Consider the following 18,559-nt stretch of genomic DNA (forward strand, 5'->3'; position numbering starts at 1 on the left):
ATCAAAATACCGAATATTGGGAGGTATCCCCATATGGGGACTATACGAAAACGTGGACCTATATATATAATGTTCCGCCACAGTAACTAGAACCCATAACGAACTTAAAATTGTTGGTAAAATGTGGCTAAAGCTACAAAAATACCGAATATCAGGAGCTACAGTTTTATAGGGGGCTATCCCAAAATGTGACATCGTAAAATCGATATAGATTTTTATGCTGACCATAAATATATGTACTTTATGGGGTCTATGGCGAATATTTAGAAGTGTTACAAACGGAATGACAAATTTGATATACCCTTCTTTCCAAGGTGGAGGGCATAAAAGATCAAAATATGAATTCATTCATTCTGGTATCAACTTAAAATTAATTCAAGCTATGAAACTTGTCTAAATAAATATCCCTTTTCACATCTCTGTAGAGACTATATAAATAATTGACTAAATCATGTGGGATCTGAAAAAAAATATATTTACGTTTTTAATTTGAAAATAAAAATATTTGAAACAAAAGCTAAGAAATGATAAGCGTCAGAACTACTCAGATTCAAATTTAATATACCCTCCATTCCAAGGTGGAGGGCATAAAAGATCAATATATGACTTCATCCATTCTGGTATCAACTTCAAGTTAATTCAAGCTATGAAACTTGTCTAAATAAATATCCCTTTTCACATCTCTGTAGAGACTATATAAATAATTGACTAATACATATGGGATCTGAAAAATATATATTTACGTTTTTAATTTGGAAATAAAAATATTTGAAACAAAATCTAAGAAATGATAAGCGTCAGAACTATTCAGATTCAGGCTCTTCTGCATCGTCAGCTTCCTCGGGTTCTTCTTCTGCTTCTTCATCTTCGCCTAATCCAGCCCGATCCTTAACATTTTCAATTATTTTATCTGCCGACTGCTTTGCAGCATCAAGCATTTTGATACCACCACCTAGCATTTCCTTGAATATGCCGTGCTAAAAATAAAAATTAATTTACTATATTTTCGTTAAAAATAAAAACTCCATTTAAAATTACCATAACTCCTGTCATTTCAGCCAATATAGGCTCAGGTCCAGGTTCGGCACGGCTCTGGCCAGCGAGGACAGATAAAATTACAACGATAGCAAAGAAGAAGCCACAAGTAAATTTCATCCTTAGGCTGAAGGGTAATTACAGATATAATTTTCAAAATTGTTTCCATTTTTATACATTTACATCCTTGGAAGAACAAAGAAAGCTAGGCCAAAATGCATTTGTTTTGTAAATGAAAGGCATTTATTTTTCAAACATCTGTGCAACCATATTTGTTTTTAAACTCTTTAGAATGTATATCTGAATGTGCAATTGATTTAATTTTAGATTAATTAAAATATATAAATTGACGAAATTAAGCAAATATTTGCTGAAGAATATTCTTCGATGATAATCTGTTTTGTGTCTTTAATTCATTTGCTCTAGAGTGATGATGTCAATCCACTTTTAATATTCTAACAAACTCTTTAACAACAAAACCTTACGGAAAAATACCATACATTTCTTTTATTCTAAAAATAATGCATTTTCTAACTCTAGATATGGTTTTGCATGAGAAATCGTATAAAAGTTAGCTCAATTTCGAACATATCATCAGTCATCTGCAAATTGTTGGAAAATGAAATTCGCTTGTGTTTTCTTCGTTGCAATTTTATCTGTCCTGGCCGGGCAAAGTCAGGCAAGACCTCAACCGGAACCTCTTTTGGGTGAAGTGACTGGTGTTGTGGTAATTTTAAAAACTAATTAAATTTTGAGAAAAACGATTAAAATTTTTATTCCTAAATTGTAGCACGGCGTATTCAAAAATGTGCTAGGTGGTGGTATCAAAATTCTTGATGCTTCAAAGAATACTGCTGATAAAATAATCGATAAAGTAAAGGAGACAGTTGGTTTGGGTGAAGAACAGCCTGAAGAGCCAGAAGCTGAAGAACCAGTAGCCGAGGAATCAGAGGCTGAGGAACCAGAGGCTGAGGAACCTGAGCAAGCCGAGGAACCAGAGCAAGCTGAGGAACCAGAGCAAGCTGAGGAACCAGAGCAAGCTGAAGAAGCAGAACAAGCTGAAGAACCCGAAGAAGCTGAAGAGCCAGAAGCAGCCGAAGACTCTCAATCGGAGTAATCTTAGTTTATTAAAAAAGCATTATACATTATCTTCTAAAAGTAATGTTTAAAAAATAAATGTTTGCATTTTAAAAACTGTTCTAATTTATACCTTTTGATTTTATATGCATTCAGAATTGTATATACGAACATTTTGTGGTTTTTAAATAAAAATAAAACAAATTCAAGCAAATTTTTATTGTAATGCTTAAGGATATACAATATTTTTTCTTATTCCTTCAGGGCGTAAAAATGCAAATCGCTCGGTCTACCAATGCGTGAATATGCCAGGTACTGCTGGATATGAGAAAACAATGTGTGGAAGGGAGGATAATAGCGATTTAGGGGCTAACATTTACCTGGGATGATTGTTATTATACCCTCATATGGCTACAGAAGGTATATATTATTTGATACAGCAAAAACGTACCTCAACGAAATAACAGTTTTAGACCCTAGGTCTCTTAGGACCAAATCTGTTTTAGGACATTTGAGGTCAAGCTGGCGATATCCATCCGTCCGTCTGCAGTCTGGTTGGCCAAAACTTGGCGCATTGTAATATTATTATCAAATTACATATTATTATCTGGTACCTCCCCCACAAAAGGTCAATTTTTTCAAAAAAAAACTACTTTACTGCACAGAAAGAGAAAAGATAATGCATCAGTGCTAGGTCAGGTGAGAAAATGGACAATATAGGTCCACTGCAGGGTGAGATGAAAGAACTGCAACCAACTTTAGACATTTCTAAGCCACTTGTTCAACAGCTGGTAAAATTATTCCAGCGACAGCCTATTGTATAGTTTACAAGCGTACGAAAGCATTTTGATGAGAAATTTCCAGAAAAAAGTTATTCGTGATAGAATTCAAGGGTGATATTGTGATTTCTTTATATTTGGCTGGAAAACCACAAGTGGCTATCGTTAGAGCACTTCAGCTATTAAATGTGAATACATTTTTTGTGCATCGTACCATCGCTCGTTACCGTGATACTGGTAGCGTAGCCCGACGTCAAGGAAATGGACAGAAGAAAGCAGCAACATCAGCAGAAATGGTTCGAAAAGAAAAGAAGCGACTTGATCGAAACCCGCTTTGCAGTGCCATTCAGAAAATATTGAAAAATGAGGTCGGGATACAGCCATTGAAATTCCAAAAAGTACTAGAACTTACACCGTAACACACTGAAAGAGAACGCTTCATATCATAAGTGAATTCCTACGTTCCGTCAATGAAATTTGTCATTGATTTGAGGTTCATTGAATGAATGAAAAAAGTTTCATTGAGTTTAATTAACGTAAAATTAACGAAATTGTTCATTAATGTAATGACATTCTTCATTTGATAATCTTTCCACAGATTTGCCCAAAAATTTGCATTTGCAGTTCGTAATAGGTTCTAGCTCCTGTGGCGGAACATTGTTGATATAGGTCCATGTCTTCGTATATCCACATTTTTCAATGAAATTGCTTCAAATTTCGTATTTCAAATTCGAAATTCGTACTACAGCATATGACATAAAAATACATTTGCTGGTCTAGATCTTCGTATTCCCATACAAGGGTTTTCATTAAAGTGGCATAGTTCGAAGGATTTTTGCAATTTTTTGATGAATGGTGGAGGGTATTAGGTTCGGTGTGGTCGAACTTTGCTTTTTTTACTTCTCAATACCTACGCCGCACTGTGGTAGAGGGTAATTATTCGTTGTGCATTTGTTTGTAACAGGTAAAAATACGCGAAATAAACCCTACTTTTATGGATGATCTTTATAAAATCACATTCTGAGTCGGTTTATGAATGTCAGTCGCCTTATTGAGATGACATTTTCCATACATGATTTGTTTGGCCTAGAACTCCATATCGTAACGTTTCATTTATTTAATGAAACTGCTTCATTAATTTCGCGCACAGATTTAAATATAACAATTATCACAATTTTCCCTCAAGTTATAAGTACTTTGGTTGCGTACTTGTTTGTATCAGACAGCGCGGTTATGTGTAATTTCTATATTCACATTTTTTACTGAATTTTGTAAAAATATGTAGTTTCGTAACATTAATGAAATCAGTTTCATATATGCAATGAAATCAACAATCATCGAATATTAAAGCAACGTAAGTTTTCATTACATGAACAAAATATTTATTATATTAAGGTAGCTTTTCATTACATCAATGAAAAAAAATCAATGGAACCGGTTCATTGATACAACGAAGCTTTTTTCTTTCAATGCAGAAAGAAAATAGACCCAAAGAGCTAAATAGTTGCTTCGCTTGGCCGAAAGTGGTGGACAGCCGAATTTGGTTTTCTCCGATGAGAAAACATTCCTTGACCAGTAGTTTGTAAACAAACAAAATGATCGTGTTTACTTGCCAAAGAGGTCAGCTGAAATTGTGGACCTTCGGTTGGCCACCAGAACTCAAGCGCCGGCCATGGTGATGGTGTGGGCCGCCATAACAGTCGATGGTCGCTCTCCATTAGGATTAATCGATCGCGGCATCAAAATAAATGCCGAATATTATCGCGAAAATATTCTGGAAGGTGCATTAAAGCCTTGAGCATGCAAACATTTTGGCCGCAGAGCTTGGACTCAGCACCATCGCACTCAGCACGCGCCACCCAAGAATGGTTACAAAATGAGGTTCCTCGCTTCATTTCCAGCGCACAATGGCCACTAAAATCTGTTTGGAGTGTTTTGGAAAGCAAGTTTGACACTAAAAAATACCAAAGTGTCGACTAAATCAAGCAAGCGGTATTCTTAAAATGTAACAGAATTTTTTAAGGATTTTATTTTTTTTAATTTCCAAATTAGTTCCAAATGGTGGAGGGTATTCAAAGCTCGGCCCGTCCGAACTTACTGTTTTTTAACTTGTTTTGCTTTCATTCAATAAAATTTAAAAAAAACATGTAAAAATTATGTCATTTGACTTTGTTGCATGTTTTTTATCTCACCCTGTATTAGCATTTCCCATAAGGGTTTCCTTTATCAAATTATTGAATGGCTATCCGTGATGTTAAGATTTTTGTTCTTTTCCACAAATCTCAATTAATAAGTAAAAACCATTCAGTTCATGATATTATTTTAGTTATGTCTTAAAATACTAATATACATTGCTGCAAATATATAATCCACTAACATGTTTAACAAAATATGAATAAGCAAATACGAAAAACTGGGAGAATGGCAGTTATTCGATAAAAATATTTGTTAATACAACACTTTTTTATTTATTATACAAATATAATATTTGTTTGTTTAAAAAACAATTGAAATATATCTAAACCCACAATTGGAGTCTAGACTCACAAACAAATTGAAAGGCAAGTAAACTCGCTGTAGAACTTTTGGGAAATTTTTGGAAATAGTCATGCTAACAATAATTGCATTGGAAAGACCTTACTCAATAAATATAGCAGTATAGCTACTTTCGAAATTTTCTGGCATGCTTTAAATAATTCTCCGTAAATGGACTTTTTTTTGAAAAATGAATTTAGCAATTATCAATACCTTCAATACCTTTAATACAATATGCAAATATTCAATCAAATTCATCTCGAGTGCATAATTTGTTCGTACACACATTGTTGGTAAACCCTTTGCTCAAAAAATGCAAACAATTTTGATTTTGTTCAATTTGCATTTCTTAGAATCGCCGATTGGTTGAAAAGACCAAAACCCCCCCAAAGCACTTAAACACATAACAGTGAAATGCTGCTCTTTGGGATGATTTACCACAAACAAAGCGGACGGACGGCAGAGCTAACATGGCCAATGCCAATTGCTAACGATGAACAATCAATGCTTGTTGCTTGAATTCTGCCAACTGTCAAATGAAAATGATAAAAACACAACAAAAATTTGCTGACATTACACTCCACATCAAATGCAACAGTCATGGCAATTGCAACATTAGTTGCAGCAAATAAAGCTGCAGCGAACGCAACTTGAAGGACCGATCGGCCGACCAAGCGACCATTCAACCAAAGCAATTCGAATTTTTACGGACAACGACCGATACTGTTAACATGTCAAACAGTTGAAAGTTCTCCGCTTTTCACAAAAAATAAGAAAAAAAGAGAAAAAATCCAAAAATGTTTGAAATACCAACAAGCTACTGTTTGGGCAGCTATAGGGGCCGACAAGCCTGATTGCCGGAGAATATGAAAAGCGTTCACCTTGTTGTTGCTATGCATTTTTGTTGTTGGTCTTTTTGTTTTTGATTCCTAACGAGGAGACATTCAAACGGACAGACAGATTGAGACCCCTTTTACTTGTCAATTGATATTGTTGCGTACTTAAGAACTCCACGTACGAAACGCTCGCTCACTGGCGACTAATATCGCTGCCAGCAGCAGCGTAAGAGTGCAAGTCAACATTGGAGAAGTCCAGAAGTCAGTTCGCTTTGAGCTTTTAAGTGAAAGCAATAACAAGAAAAGATAACAGAAATATTTTATTTTATATTATAATGACAATGTATACAGAGAGGGCTCGAAAGCTGGAGGACCACACGCAGATTCCAGGATAGAATATCAAAATCAGCTGAAAATTAGTAACGAATCTTCTTAAGGTAGGCAATTATATGTAGTGTATAAGATTTTATGTAAAAGACGGGCAAAAATCTCCCACACTTAAATACAATATCTATTTCATTGAAGATCGGAATGGGCTGCTAGTTTCGAAGCAAGTAAAATAGCATCTAAGTTCTGCGGGACCCATTTTTTCATATCCTCCGCCCTAACAACTTCATCGAAAATGAGGCTAATATCATCAAGATACTGAACATTGGGATGTATCGATCCACTACAAATGTTTACAACAATAAATATCGTTGGAAATCGTCTTACGGGTACTTGGCCAACACGTGGATCTATATTTACATTTTTTCAGATACCCATTATTAGTTTATGTACCAAATTTACCCCATTTCTGTTGGAAAAATCATCGAAATGCTCAATATCGAAATACTTAAATCAGGAACTACCCCTACATTGATGATACTTCGAAACATTAACCTAAATTGAAAATTTTTTGCGAAGAAATAAGGGGATATCTTCATATGATAATTTTTGCATGATTTCTTTATCTTCTTAAATTATTCCAGTGACAGCTCATTATATTGTTTAAAAGCGTGCATAAACATTTTGGTGAGAATTTTCCAGGAAAAAAGTTATTCGTGATGGAATTCAAGCATGACAGTGAGATTTCCTTATATTTGACTGGAAAACCACAAGTGGCACTCCAGCATTTAAATGTGAATAATCGTTTGTTTTTCGTACCATCGCTCAAGGAAGTGGACGGAAGAAAACAGCAACAACGGCAGAAATGATTAGAAAAGTATAGAAGCGACATGATCGAATCCCGCGTCGCGTTGACCGAAAAAGTCTCGTGAGCTGAACTATCGCAAAATTTAAAAATGAGCTCGGGGTAAAGCCATTGAAATTCCAAAAAAGTGCAAGAACTTATACCGCAACAGAAAGAAAATTGACTCAAAAGAGCCAAAGAGTTGCTTCGCTTGGCCGAAAGTGGTGTACTGCCGAATTTAGTTTTCTCCAATGAGAGCAGTTTGTAAACAAACAAAATAATCGTGTTTACTTGCCCAAGAGGTCAGCTGAAAATGTGCACCTTAGGTTGGCCACCAGAACTCAAGCGCCGGCCATGATGTTGGTGTGGGCCGCCATAACAGCCGATGCTCGCTCTCGGCTCGTATTTATCGACCGTGGCGTCAAAATAAATGCCGAATATTATCGCGAAAATATTCTGGGGGGTGTATTAAAGCGTTGGGCACACAAACATTTTGGCCGCAGACCTTGGACATTCCAACAGGACTCAGCACCATCGCACTCAGCACGCGTCACCCAAGAATGGTTACAAAATGAGGTTCCTCGCTTCATTTCCAGCGCATAAAGGCCACCAAAATCTTCGGATACCAATCCGTTGGACTATTGTGTCTGGAGGTTGGCACTAAAAAATACCAAAGTGTCGATCACCTCAAGCAAGCGCTTCGCCGGGAATGAGCCTAAATACCGCAGAACAACATTCGGGCATATATTATAAAAATTATGGCGTTTGACTTTGTTTCAGTTTGTTTATTTCACCCATATATGTAAAAGAAATAGATCTTACTTATTCTGCTTATAAGTCAAGAACCTCTGGTCTGATTTTCTCATCAATTCGAAAAGGTTTTAAAATGTAACAAGTAAAAAAACATTAAGTTCGGCCGGGCCAAACTTTTAATACCCTCCACCCTTTAGAACATTAGAAGAAATGTGGCAAAAAACGTTAAAATGCCGAATATCGGGAGGTACCGTTATATAGGGGCTACACCAACACGTGCACCTATAATTACAATGTTTCGCCACACGAACTAGGACCCATTATGACCCACAAATACCAACTTTTACACAAATCAGTGAAAAAATGTGGCATAAATCATCAAAATACCGAATATCGGGAGGTACCGTTATATGGGGACTATACCAGAACGTGGACCTATACATGCAATGTTTTGCCACACGCTCAGGGACCCGTTGTGACCTACAAATACCAATTTTCAGACAAATCCGTGAAAAAATGTGGCATAAATCATCAAAATACCGAATATCGGTAGGTACCGTTATATGGGGGCTATACCAAAACGTGGACCTATACATGCAATGTTTTGCCACACGCTCAGGGACCCGTCATGACCTACAAATACCAATTTTCAGATAAATCCGTGAAAAAATGTGGCATAAATCATCAAAATACCGAATATCGGTAGGTACCGTTATATGGGGGCTATACCAAAACGTGGACCTATACATGCAATGTTTTGCCACACGCTCAGGGACCCGTCATGACCTACAAATACCAATTTTCAGATAAATCCGTGAAAAATGTGGCATAAATCATCAAAATACCGAATATCAGTAGGTACCGTTATATGGGGACTATACCAGAACGTGGACCGATATATCTCATTTTCAATACCAACCATCCTAGGGACAATACACACACTTGTGCCAAATTTCAAAGGTCTACGTCAAATAATGTGGGCTCTATCGTGATTTCAACAGACAGACAGACAGACGGACAGACAGACAGACGGACAGACAGACAGACAGACGGACATCGCTAAATCGTCTTAGAATTTTATGCTGATTATGAATATATATACTTTATGGGGTCTACGACGAATATTTAGAGGTGTTACAAACGGAATGACAAAGTTAATATACCCTCCTACCCATGGTGGAGGGTATAAAAATATGACAATAAATATTAAATATTTATTGCTTCATTTTTTTAATTTCTGTCATACTTTTATCGCATGCGATTTTTTAAATTTGATTTACATTTTCTACACCCCGCAACATTATGCTCGTTCTATCCTCACGAAATTTTGCATGGGTAGGGTTAGTGTCAAAACTGAAACCTATTGTTTTTGAAGATACACATTTAGGGGTTCAATGGACCAAGCAAATTGAAATTTCCCTGATTCCACAGTCAATTTACAGGTCACAATCGAAAACCAATTGACGCGAAATTTTGCATGAGAAAAGTGTTAAGGCCAGGGAAGAAGTCTAGCATTTTGAAGACCATTAGATTATATTTACCTGAAAAAATGGACAACAACTTTCGCGTGAAATTGTTTTGAAAACTTGACAACACCACACCACCACGGAGTGCGTAAACACTGGACAAATGCCCCCGGTCAGAAAGCTAAGGGTAACATCTGGGCAGTGCTCTATGACATCATTTCAAAAACAAAATCTTCCGAAATGCACTTGAACATAATGGGCCTTCCAACATATTGTGGTGTTGTATGGTATCACATGGTCGGGCCCGCACGACTATAGCCTTTGCTTACCTGTTTTAAAGTTTTGTAAATTTTTAACAACTGACCTAAGTCTCACCTAAATATTACGATATGCCAAATTTAAACTTAATCGGGTATTCCCTCTGTCCCAATACGGGAAATATTGGTAATAGCTAAGTTTGAAGAAAATCGTCCACGGATTTAACAAGGTCATTAATATAACCCTCACAACACCACATTTGAAACCGTTTTGGGGGTTGTGGAAGTGCGTTTACGAACATAACAAAAAAAGTTTTTTCAATCTAAATATTCAGAAAATTCCATAAAATTTACCATTTCGGAGGGTGACATACCAATTATATGTACTAACTTTTTATACCAACTGTATACGGAAGCTAAATATGTTTAGTTACAAGTCGATAGGCATGGTCACAGTCTCAAGCAATGTAATTCGTTTTTTTCTTCTTCTTCGCGATCTTCGCATGTCTTAACAAACTGCGAATGCATGAGGAGAGCTGGTAGTTTTAGCCGGTTTAACGCGTGTTTGAATTTGATTTGTTTAAACGCGTCTAACATCCAATTGACATTGTTGTCAAATGTTGTTGTAGTTGTTTTTCTTTGTACACATTATGCGAGGACATTGCAAACAAGCGGTCATCATTCGTACCAACAGCAGCATAATCACTTTTATTCGATTAGAATAGAAGGAAGAAAAAGAAAACATGAATTTGACATCGACGGATCGACTGAATTCCTGGTGTCTTTTCTTTGCAGCGATGATATGATTTTAATTTCTGTCAATTAATTTGAAAATCATATCGCAAGAAGGTAGGTATCCAAGGTTAGTATTAGGATGAACTAACTATTCAAAGAAAAATAGAAATTTTAACGATTGCCAAAAGAAACATCTTTGCAAATGTTCAGATCGATTGAGTGCCATAGACACAACCACCATCACAAATCACACATCAAACAATCAAAATGCCATGGTCGAATTGAATTGCCTGCCACACGCATTCTTCACTTTTACAGCAGGTTTCCGTTTACACTGCGCCACCTTGTCGATGTTGTGTATAGCTTCAGACACACTTGAATGTACCATACACATGTATGTTGTAATGATACCAGCCTCTGCATCTTGTACAACAAACACTGTTCAAAAGTTTTAATTAATGTTTGCTACACAATGTGCTTTGTTAAAAATGACAGCAGGACATTATTCAGTTGCTCGCTGTGAAAAAATAAATGGAACTATTTCAAGTAGTTTTGATTTCTATGCTGAATTATTTTGCCTTGAATTTATGGTGTTTTTAAATGTTATTACAAAAAAGCGAACGAATATACTTTTTTTCAAATACTTTATTAAGACATCAAATAAAATCAGAACAACGTCGCAGTTTCATAAATATGTGTCCATTAACTTAAATATGTAGCAAGACCATACGGCCTTGTTATGAAAATTAGGCTGGTTGTAGAAATTTAGAAAATGTCACAACATCTTTTGTTTTGAGTTGGGGTAAATGGAAAAGGCTAAATTTAGAATGCTGGTTCCTTATAGTCAAATAATAATGATGCAAAAAAAAAAAACCGGTAAAGCAAGTCTTAAAGACAGACGGGCTGACTTTATGATACCCTACACCACTTTACATATTTCGTAGAGCTTTACATAAAAAATAAAAGTTCTTTTTGGTAATTTGTGAGAATTAAATCATACCAACTATGATTATAGATGTAATTTAAACTCCAAAGGACTAAATTTGCCGAGGCATTTGTGCCTTTTCAATTCAGACTAAAATACACGCATAGATATCGATGCGTTCAGTAGATGCACAAGACCACTTGAATGAAATGACAAGCAGCCTTGCAATGTTCTCCATTCAATATTAGAATAGATAAGAATAATTGGAGGGCTCACTACTATACCGAACCAAGTCAAGAAAAATAAAAAATGCCGAAACTAGTGTCAATGTCCCCGCATATGGCAACTCTGTTTACTCTGTAAAGTACAATCTCAAAAAGTGTTTTGTTCCAAAGATAACGGTAAAAACTCTAAATCAACGACCGTCATTTTCGTTATTTTTCAAAGCAAAAATGAACCAAGTCAGTGTGAGTCAGGGAGTTCATTCTATGAATAAAAAACCGTTTATATGCACATGTGGAATGAGACCGAAGGAGGAAGGAGATCTCAAGAAATCGCATCTTGCCTAAAGAAACATTTATTGAATCATGCATCGGAGTATAAGGATATAATTTTGTACAGTGATGCTTATGGTGGACGAAATAGGTATATTAAACTAAGCCTCTCCTTACTTAATATACTAGCGTCAACTGAATTAAATGCTGAAATAATAGATCTTATATTTATGGAGTCTGGCCACTCTATTTTGCCAAATGATGCTGATTTTAACTTGGTTAGAAGCAAGAATCAACAATTTATAATGACTGGATTGAGATTGTACTAAAATAATAGCCTACAATTCCAAGTAGTAGAAATGGAAAGAAATGCATTTCTTTCAACTAATATTTTAGAAAGAAACATTGCGAACCGAAAGAAAACAGTTTATGGTCACCATTTTACATGACTCAATATAAAGTGACTTCGGTTCGTTCACAAGCTACCACTTTCATTTAAATTAAGGGAAACACTTTATAAAAAACGCCAGTTTTATGAAGTTAATTTAGAAAAATCATAACAAGGAAGGAGACTTCAATCTTTTCAAAGTTTACAACAAACTATGCTGTATCCAACTCGTCGCACAGTCACACCAGAAAAAAAACGAGACAGGATTGATTTACTTAAATTTATTCCGCCCATATACCACAGTTTCTATTAGAATTTACCATTCAAGCTAGAATTGACAACAAGACAACCAGCCTCAAAATGATAAAGACGAAAATTTCGAATTTTTTTTATGTGTAAATATTTGTTGAAACCTTAAATTTTCATAAGTCCTTGTTAACATTAGTTTATTTTTTTAAATAAACGAATTCATTTTATTTTCCTAAAAATCACAATAGTTGTCAATTACAAAAGAATCACCCGCAGCTGGACCAAACCAAGACATGACTTAAAATAAAACTCCGAAATTAGTAAGAAATTAATCGCTAAAGTCAATTATATTTAGTCATACAACGAACACTTTATCTTATTTTGACTTGGTTCGCTTTAGCTGTGAAACCTTCAAATTTTATTCAGAGTAATAATGATCCAAAGTAGGTTTTTTTTTTATTTTGGATTTTTTTTAGTAATATATTTAAATTATTTTTATTTTAAATTAATATCATTATTTAATTTTGAATATAGACATTTACATTTTCATTTGGTAGACTAAAATATTCCTTCCCGAAATTAATGGCAGTACATTTACTTTACCTCTAAATATCTTCGAATTATGTTTTTGTGGCTTAGTTCGGTATAGCTGTGAGCCCTTCAATTGTGTGTCTGCGATTAGGTTAGTTTCAGTAGTACTCAAGAAACATATTTTTGAAATAAACTCAGAATTGAAGCAACATCCAATCCATTCGGTTGGTTTTCTTTTCTCATTCAGAAGCTATAGCCTAATCTGATCCGTTCTCCACAAAATTTGACAAAGGTTTGTTTGAGCTCCAGAAGTTATTTGGTACTAAATATCTTTCTTAAACCCCAAATCTGATGAAACATATATATGGGGGCTATAGCTATATCTGAACCGATTTTCTCCAAATTTGATGTACTTGCTTCTAGACTGAATTTGATTGGATGTGCCAAAGTTGTCTTGATTTATTTTAACGGCTAATCATCTAATACGGCAGGTATCTATCATGTTCTAAACTCTAGCGCCTGGCAACAGTTATACCGAACTAAGTCATAAAAACATAATTCGAAGATATTTAGAGGTAAAGTAAATGCGCTGCCATTAATTTCTGGAAGGAATATTTTATTCTATCAAAAGAAAATTCAAAAGTCTATATTCAAAATTAACTAATGATATTAATTTAAAATAAAAATAATTTAAATATATTACTAAAAAATATTCTAAAACAAAAAAAAAAAAAAACCTACTTTGGTTCATTATTACTCTGAATAAAATTTTAAGGTTTTACAGCTAAAGCGAACCAAGTCAAAATAAGATAAAGTGTTCGTTGTATGACTAAATATAATTGACTTTAGCGATTAATTTCCCACTAATTTTGGAGTTTTATTTTAAGTCATGTCTTGGTTTGGTCCAGCGGCGGGTGCTTCTTTTGTAATTGACAACTATTGTGATATTTAGGAAAATAAAAAGAATTCGTTTATTTAAAAAAATAAATTAATGTTAAAAGGACTTATGAAAATTTAAGGTTTAAACAAATATTTACACATAAAAAATCGTAATTTTCGTCTTCGCCATTTTGAGGCTGGTCTTTATGTTATCTTGTTGTTAATTCATGGGCGGAATAAATTTAAGTAAATCAATCCTGTCTCGTTTTTTCTGGTGTAACTGTACGACGAGTTGGATACAGCATAGTTTGTTGTAAATTTTGAAAATATTAAAGTCTCCTTTCTTGTTTTGATTTTTCTAAATTAACTTCATAAAACTGGCCTTCTTTATAAAGTGTTTCCCTTAATTTAAATGAAAGTGGTAGCTTGTGATCGAACCGAAATCACTTTATATTGAGCCATGAAAAATGGTGACCATAAACTGCATATTTTGGTTCGTAATGTTTCTTTCTAAAATATTAGTTGAAAGAAATTCATTTCTTTCCATTTCTATAACTTGGAATTATGGGCTTTTTATTTTAGTACAATCTAGTAATCCAGTCATTATAAATTGTTGTTTCTTGCTTCTAACCAAGTCAAAATCAGCATCATTTGGCAAAATAGAGTGGCCAGGCTCCATAAATTTAAGATCTATTATTTCAGCATTTAATTCAGTTGACGCTAGTATATTAAGTAAGGAGAGGCTCAGTTTAATATTTCTATTTCGTCCACCATAAGCATCACTGTACAAAATTATATCCTTATACTCCGATGCATGATTCAATAAATGTTTCTTTAGGCACGCTGCGATTTTTTGAGATATCCTCCCTCCTTCGGTCTCATTCCACATGTGCATACAACCGATTTTTATACCCTACAACACTATGTGTTGGGGGTATTATAAGTTTGATTGGGCCAGAATTTATGTAACACCTCGAAATATTGGTTTCCCATATAGGAAAGTATATATGGATCTTCCTAGCTCGCCGAGCTGACTCGATCTAGCTATGTATGTCCGTCCGTCCGTCTGTCCGTCTGTCCATGTTAATTTGTAATCACGCTACAGGTCGCAATTATGGCCTGATCCTTACGAAATTTTGCACGAAGGTGGGGTTAGGGTCAGAATAGAAGCCTATTTCTTTTGGAGATGATCGTCAAATGTTTAGGGGTTGAAATGGACCAAATACTGAAAAAATGTCTGAATTTGCAGTAGCTATACAGGTCGCAATTATAGACCAATCGACGCGGAATTTCGCATGTAGCTAGAGTTTAGGGCGGGGAAGAAGCCTACCAATTTGGGTTGTCATCGGATAATATTTAGCGGGTAAAATAAACCAGATCTTTTGTGTTGAAAAAATTCAAAATTTTTCATTAAAACGCGAAAATTTTAAATCCCGGCGAAATCACAAAGCCGTGGCAAGGTTACTTCTGATCTTTACATTGATGTTAACATCCAACAAAACGGGTATATAGCAAAATATGTGCGATATATATGTCTATCAAAGAAGATATGCTTGAAAGATCTCTTATATGTCGAGAACGACTGAACTAATTTCGACAGTTCTCATTAATTCATAATGGCCTCTTGGCAGGAAAGAAAAAACGTCTAAAAAAATCGCATAAAAATATCTCTCTAAAGATGAAAATATTGATTTTGTAAAATTTTCTCATATTTTTTCAATTTTGTCATATTTTTGTCATATTTTCATTATACCCTACAACACTATGTGTTGGGGGTATTATAAGTTTGATTGGGCCAGAATTTATGTAACACCTCGAAATATTGGTTTCCCATATAGGAAAGTATATATGGATCTTCCTAGCTCGCCGAGCTGAGTCGATCTAGCTATGTATGTCCGTCCGTCCGTCTGTCCGTCTGTCCATGTTAATTTGTAATCACTCTACAGGTCGCAATTATGGTCCGATCTTTACGAAATTTAGAATGTAGGTGGGGTTAAGGTCAGAATAGAACCCTATTTCTTTTGGAGATGATCGCATAATATTTAGGGGTTGAAATGGACCAAAAACTGAAAAATATCCTGATTTTGCAGTTGCTCTACAGGTCGCAATTGTAGACCAATCGACGCGGAATTTCGCTCGTAGCTAGAGTTTAGGGCGGGGAAGAAGCCTACCAATTTGGGTGGTCATCGGATAATATTTAGCGGGTAAAATAGACCTTATATTTTGTGTTGAAAAAAAATCAAAATCTTTCATTAAACCGCGAACATTTTAAATCCCGGCGAAATCGCAAAGCCTTGACAAGGTTACTTCTTATCTTTACATTGATGTTAACATCCATCAAATCGGATATATAGCAAAATATGTGCGATATATGTGTCTATCAAAGAAGATATGCTTGAAAAATCTCTTATATGTCGAGAAGGGCTGAACTGATTTCGACAGTTCTCATTAATTCAGAATGGCCTCTTGGCAGGAAAGAAAAAACATCTAAAAAAATCGCATAAAAATATCTCTCTAAAGAGGAAAATGTTGATTTTCTAACATTTTCTCATATTTTTTTCAATTTTGTCATATTTTTGTCATATTTTCATTTTGAATTAAACATTTGGTAATATTTCTACAGCTAACAAAACTAAGTAGTTAGGATATCAGGATATCATATACAGATCTCATTTATGGCCCGATCCTTACGAAATTTTGCATGGGGATAAGATGAGGGTCAGAATAGAAGCCTACTCTTTTTGGAGATGATCGCAATATATTTAGGGGTTGAAATGGACCAAAAAACTGCAAAACTGTCAGGAGGTCGTAATTATCGCCCGATCCTCACGCACATTTGAATGGGGGTTACCGGACATTGCAACAGCCAAGCAGTTTTGGATTGCCATCGAAAAATATTCAATGTGTGAAGGAGTTTTCCAACTTTTGTAGACAAAATACGAAAATGTCCATTCCAGTGACTTTTTGGAGAATTCACAAATACAGGAAAGACGCACTTCTGACTATTTCGTTAACGCTGATTTCATTAAAGAATATAGTCAAATGTCTGTATCTCATATAGATGCGTTTCAGTCAAAAACTAATAATAAATGTTAATCTTTTGAAACTTCTGAGAGGTTATAGGTCTTTGGGAAATATTGGTTCCAGGAAGACCATTTACGTGCAACATCTATCAATAAATTGGAAATGAGCAAATTAGTTTAAGTTGCTATTATTCGAAAATTAGAGAACGAAACCTGATGGTTTTCTTTTATTATTTGTCACAATATCTTGTGGAATTCTTTCGAGTATTTCGCCTATATAAACTGTATGGTTTATTATAGTGTTGTAGGGTATTCAACTGTCGGCCCCGCTCGACTGTAGCCTTTGCTTACTTGTTTAAATTAGACCAGCTAGTAGTTACATTATATTAACTTCTCTTACGTATGATGGAAAAGGCTCGGCTTGCCAACCAAAAAACTTTGTTATCTAATCCAGTCAATAGATTTGTATTGCAATTTTTTTAGGATACAAAAACATCGCTTATATTTTTAAAATCTAATTAATATCTCTGCCAAAACTCGTATTATGTGATTTATTACTGCTGTTGACGACAGATTTATGAGTTCTCATATAACCCATCACTGATTTTAATTTAATTAATTTCAAACACCGGCAATTTATACAATTTGGCTTTGTTTTACTATAAAGGCGGTGGCGGCGGTTATTAACGGTCATATAATTTTTTAGACAAAACATTTTTGCTGCAACCAAAGTTAACAAAGTTACCAAGGCATGTGTATTGGTCACATGATATGGGCCTATGCGCCAACGTTTTTCTTTCTTTTCTTGATGTTTGATGGTAACGCCTAATGATACACCTAACAATTAATTATAATTTATTAATGGCGAACACGTAACCACAATAGCTAACGGTGCCCCATGGAATGGCCGGTCACAAAGAAAGGTAGTTATTAGACGGTCGCATTATATGGCTAAAAATAAGAATTGCATTTCATTCACATGACTTGCTTGGAAGAAAGTATTTTTCCTGAACAAGGAGAAAGGGGTGGTGCAGAATGTTCTCGCTGACACCAGACATCCGAACTGCCTTTGTAAGTCACCTGGGCTTGGACGTCGTCTATAAGCGGATATGTTAATTAATGTCCAATAAAGGTAGAGCAAAATGCTGATGCGGTCTGATATCCACATATTCTGTGTAGTTCCTAAGTATGATTAATTAAAGGCATGTACTTGGTGCCATCTCCAGCAGCTGGGCAAACGGAGAACCTCCAATGCAGACCACCCATCTTACGGACAGTTTTCATTGTGATACTACATACAACATACAACCATGGCCCAGAACAAAAGGGACACACATGATATGTATTCTTTCTCATTTCACAGCACCACAACCCAACATCTCTGAACGATTTTTCCTTTACATTTTGTTTCGAACTGATTTTAATC

General features: G+C 35.1%; 1 protein-coding gene across 1 annotated transcript; it reads left to right on the plus strand.

The window, feature by feature from the left end:
* The first annotated feature begins 1,602 nt into the window (after positions 1-1,602).
* On the plus strand, positions 1,603-2,229 carry LOC101901658 (phosphatidylglycerol--prolipoprotein diacylglyceryl transferase). Its single transcript, XM_005190932.4, has 2 exons — positions 1,603-1,762; positions 1,826-2,229. Exons 1-2 carry the CDS (start codon positions 1,655-1,657, stop codon positions 2,150-2,152), a joined length of 435 nt encoding a protein of 144 aa, XP_005190989.2. The 5' UTR covers positions 1,603-1,654; the 3' UTR covers positions 2,153-2,229.
* The last annotated feature ends 16,330 nt before the right edge of the window (positions 2,230-18,559 follow it).

This window comes from Musca domestica, unplaced genomic scaffold (genome assembly GCF_030504385.1).
Source record: "Musca domestica strain aabys unplaced genomic scaffold, Musca_domestica.polishedcontigs.V.1.1 1, whole genome shotgun sequence".
Lineage (NCBI taxonomy): Eukaryota > Metazoa > Arthropoda > Insecta > Diptera > Muscidae > Musca > Musca domestica.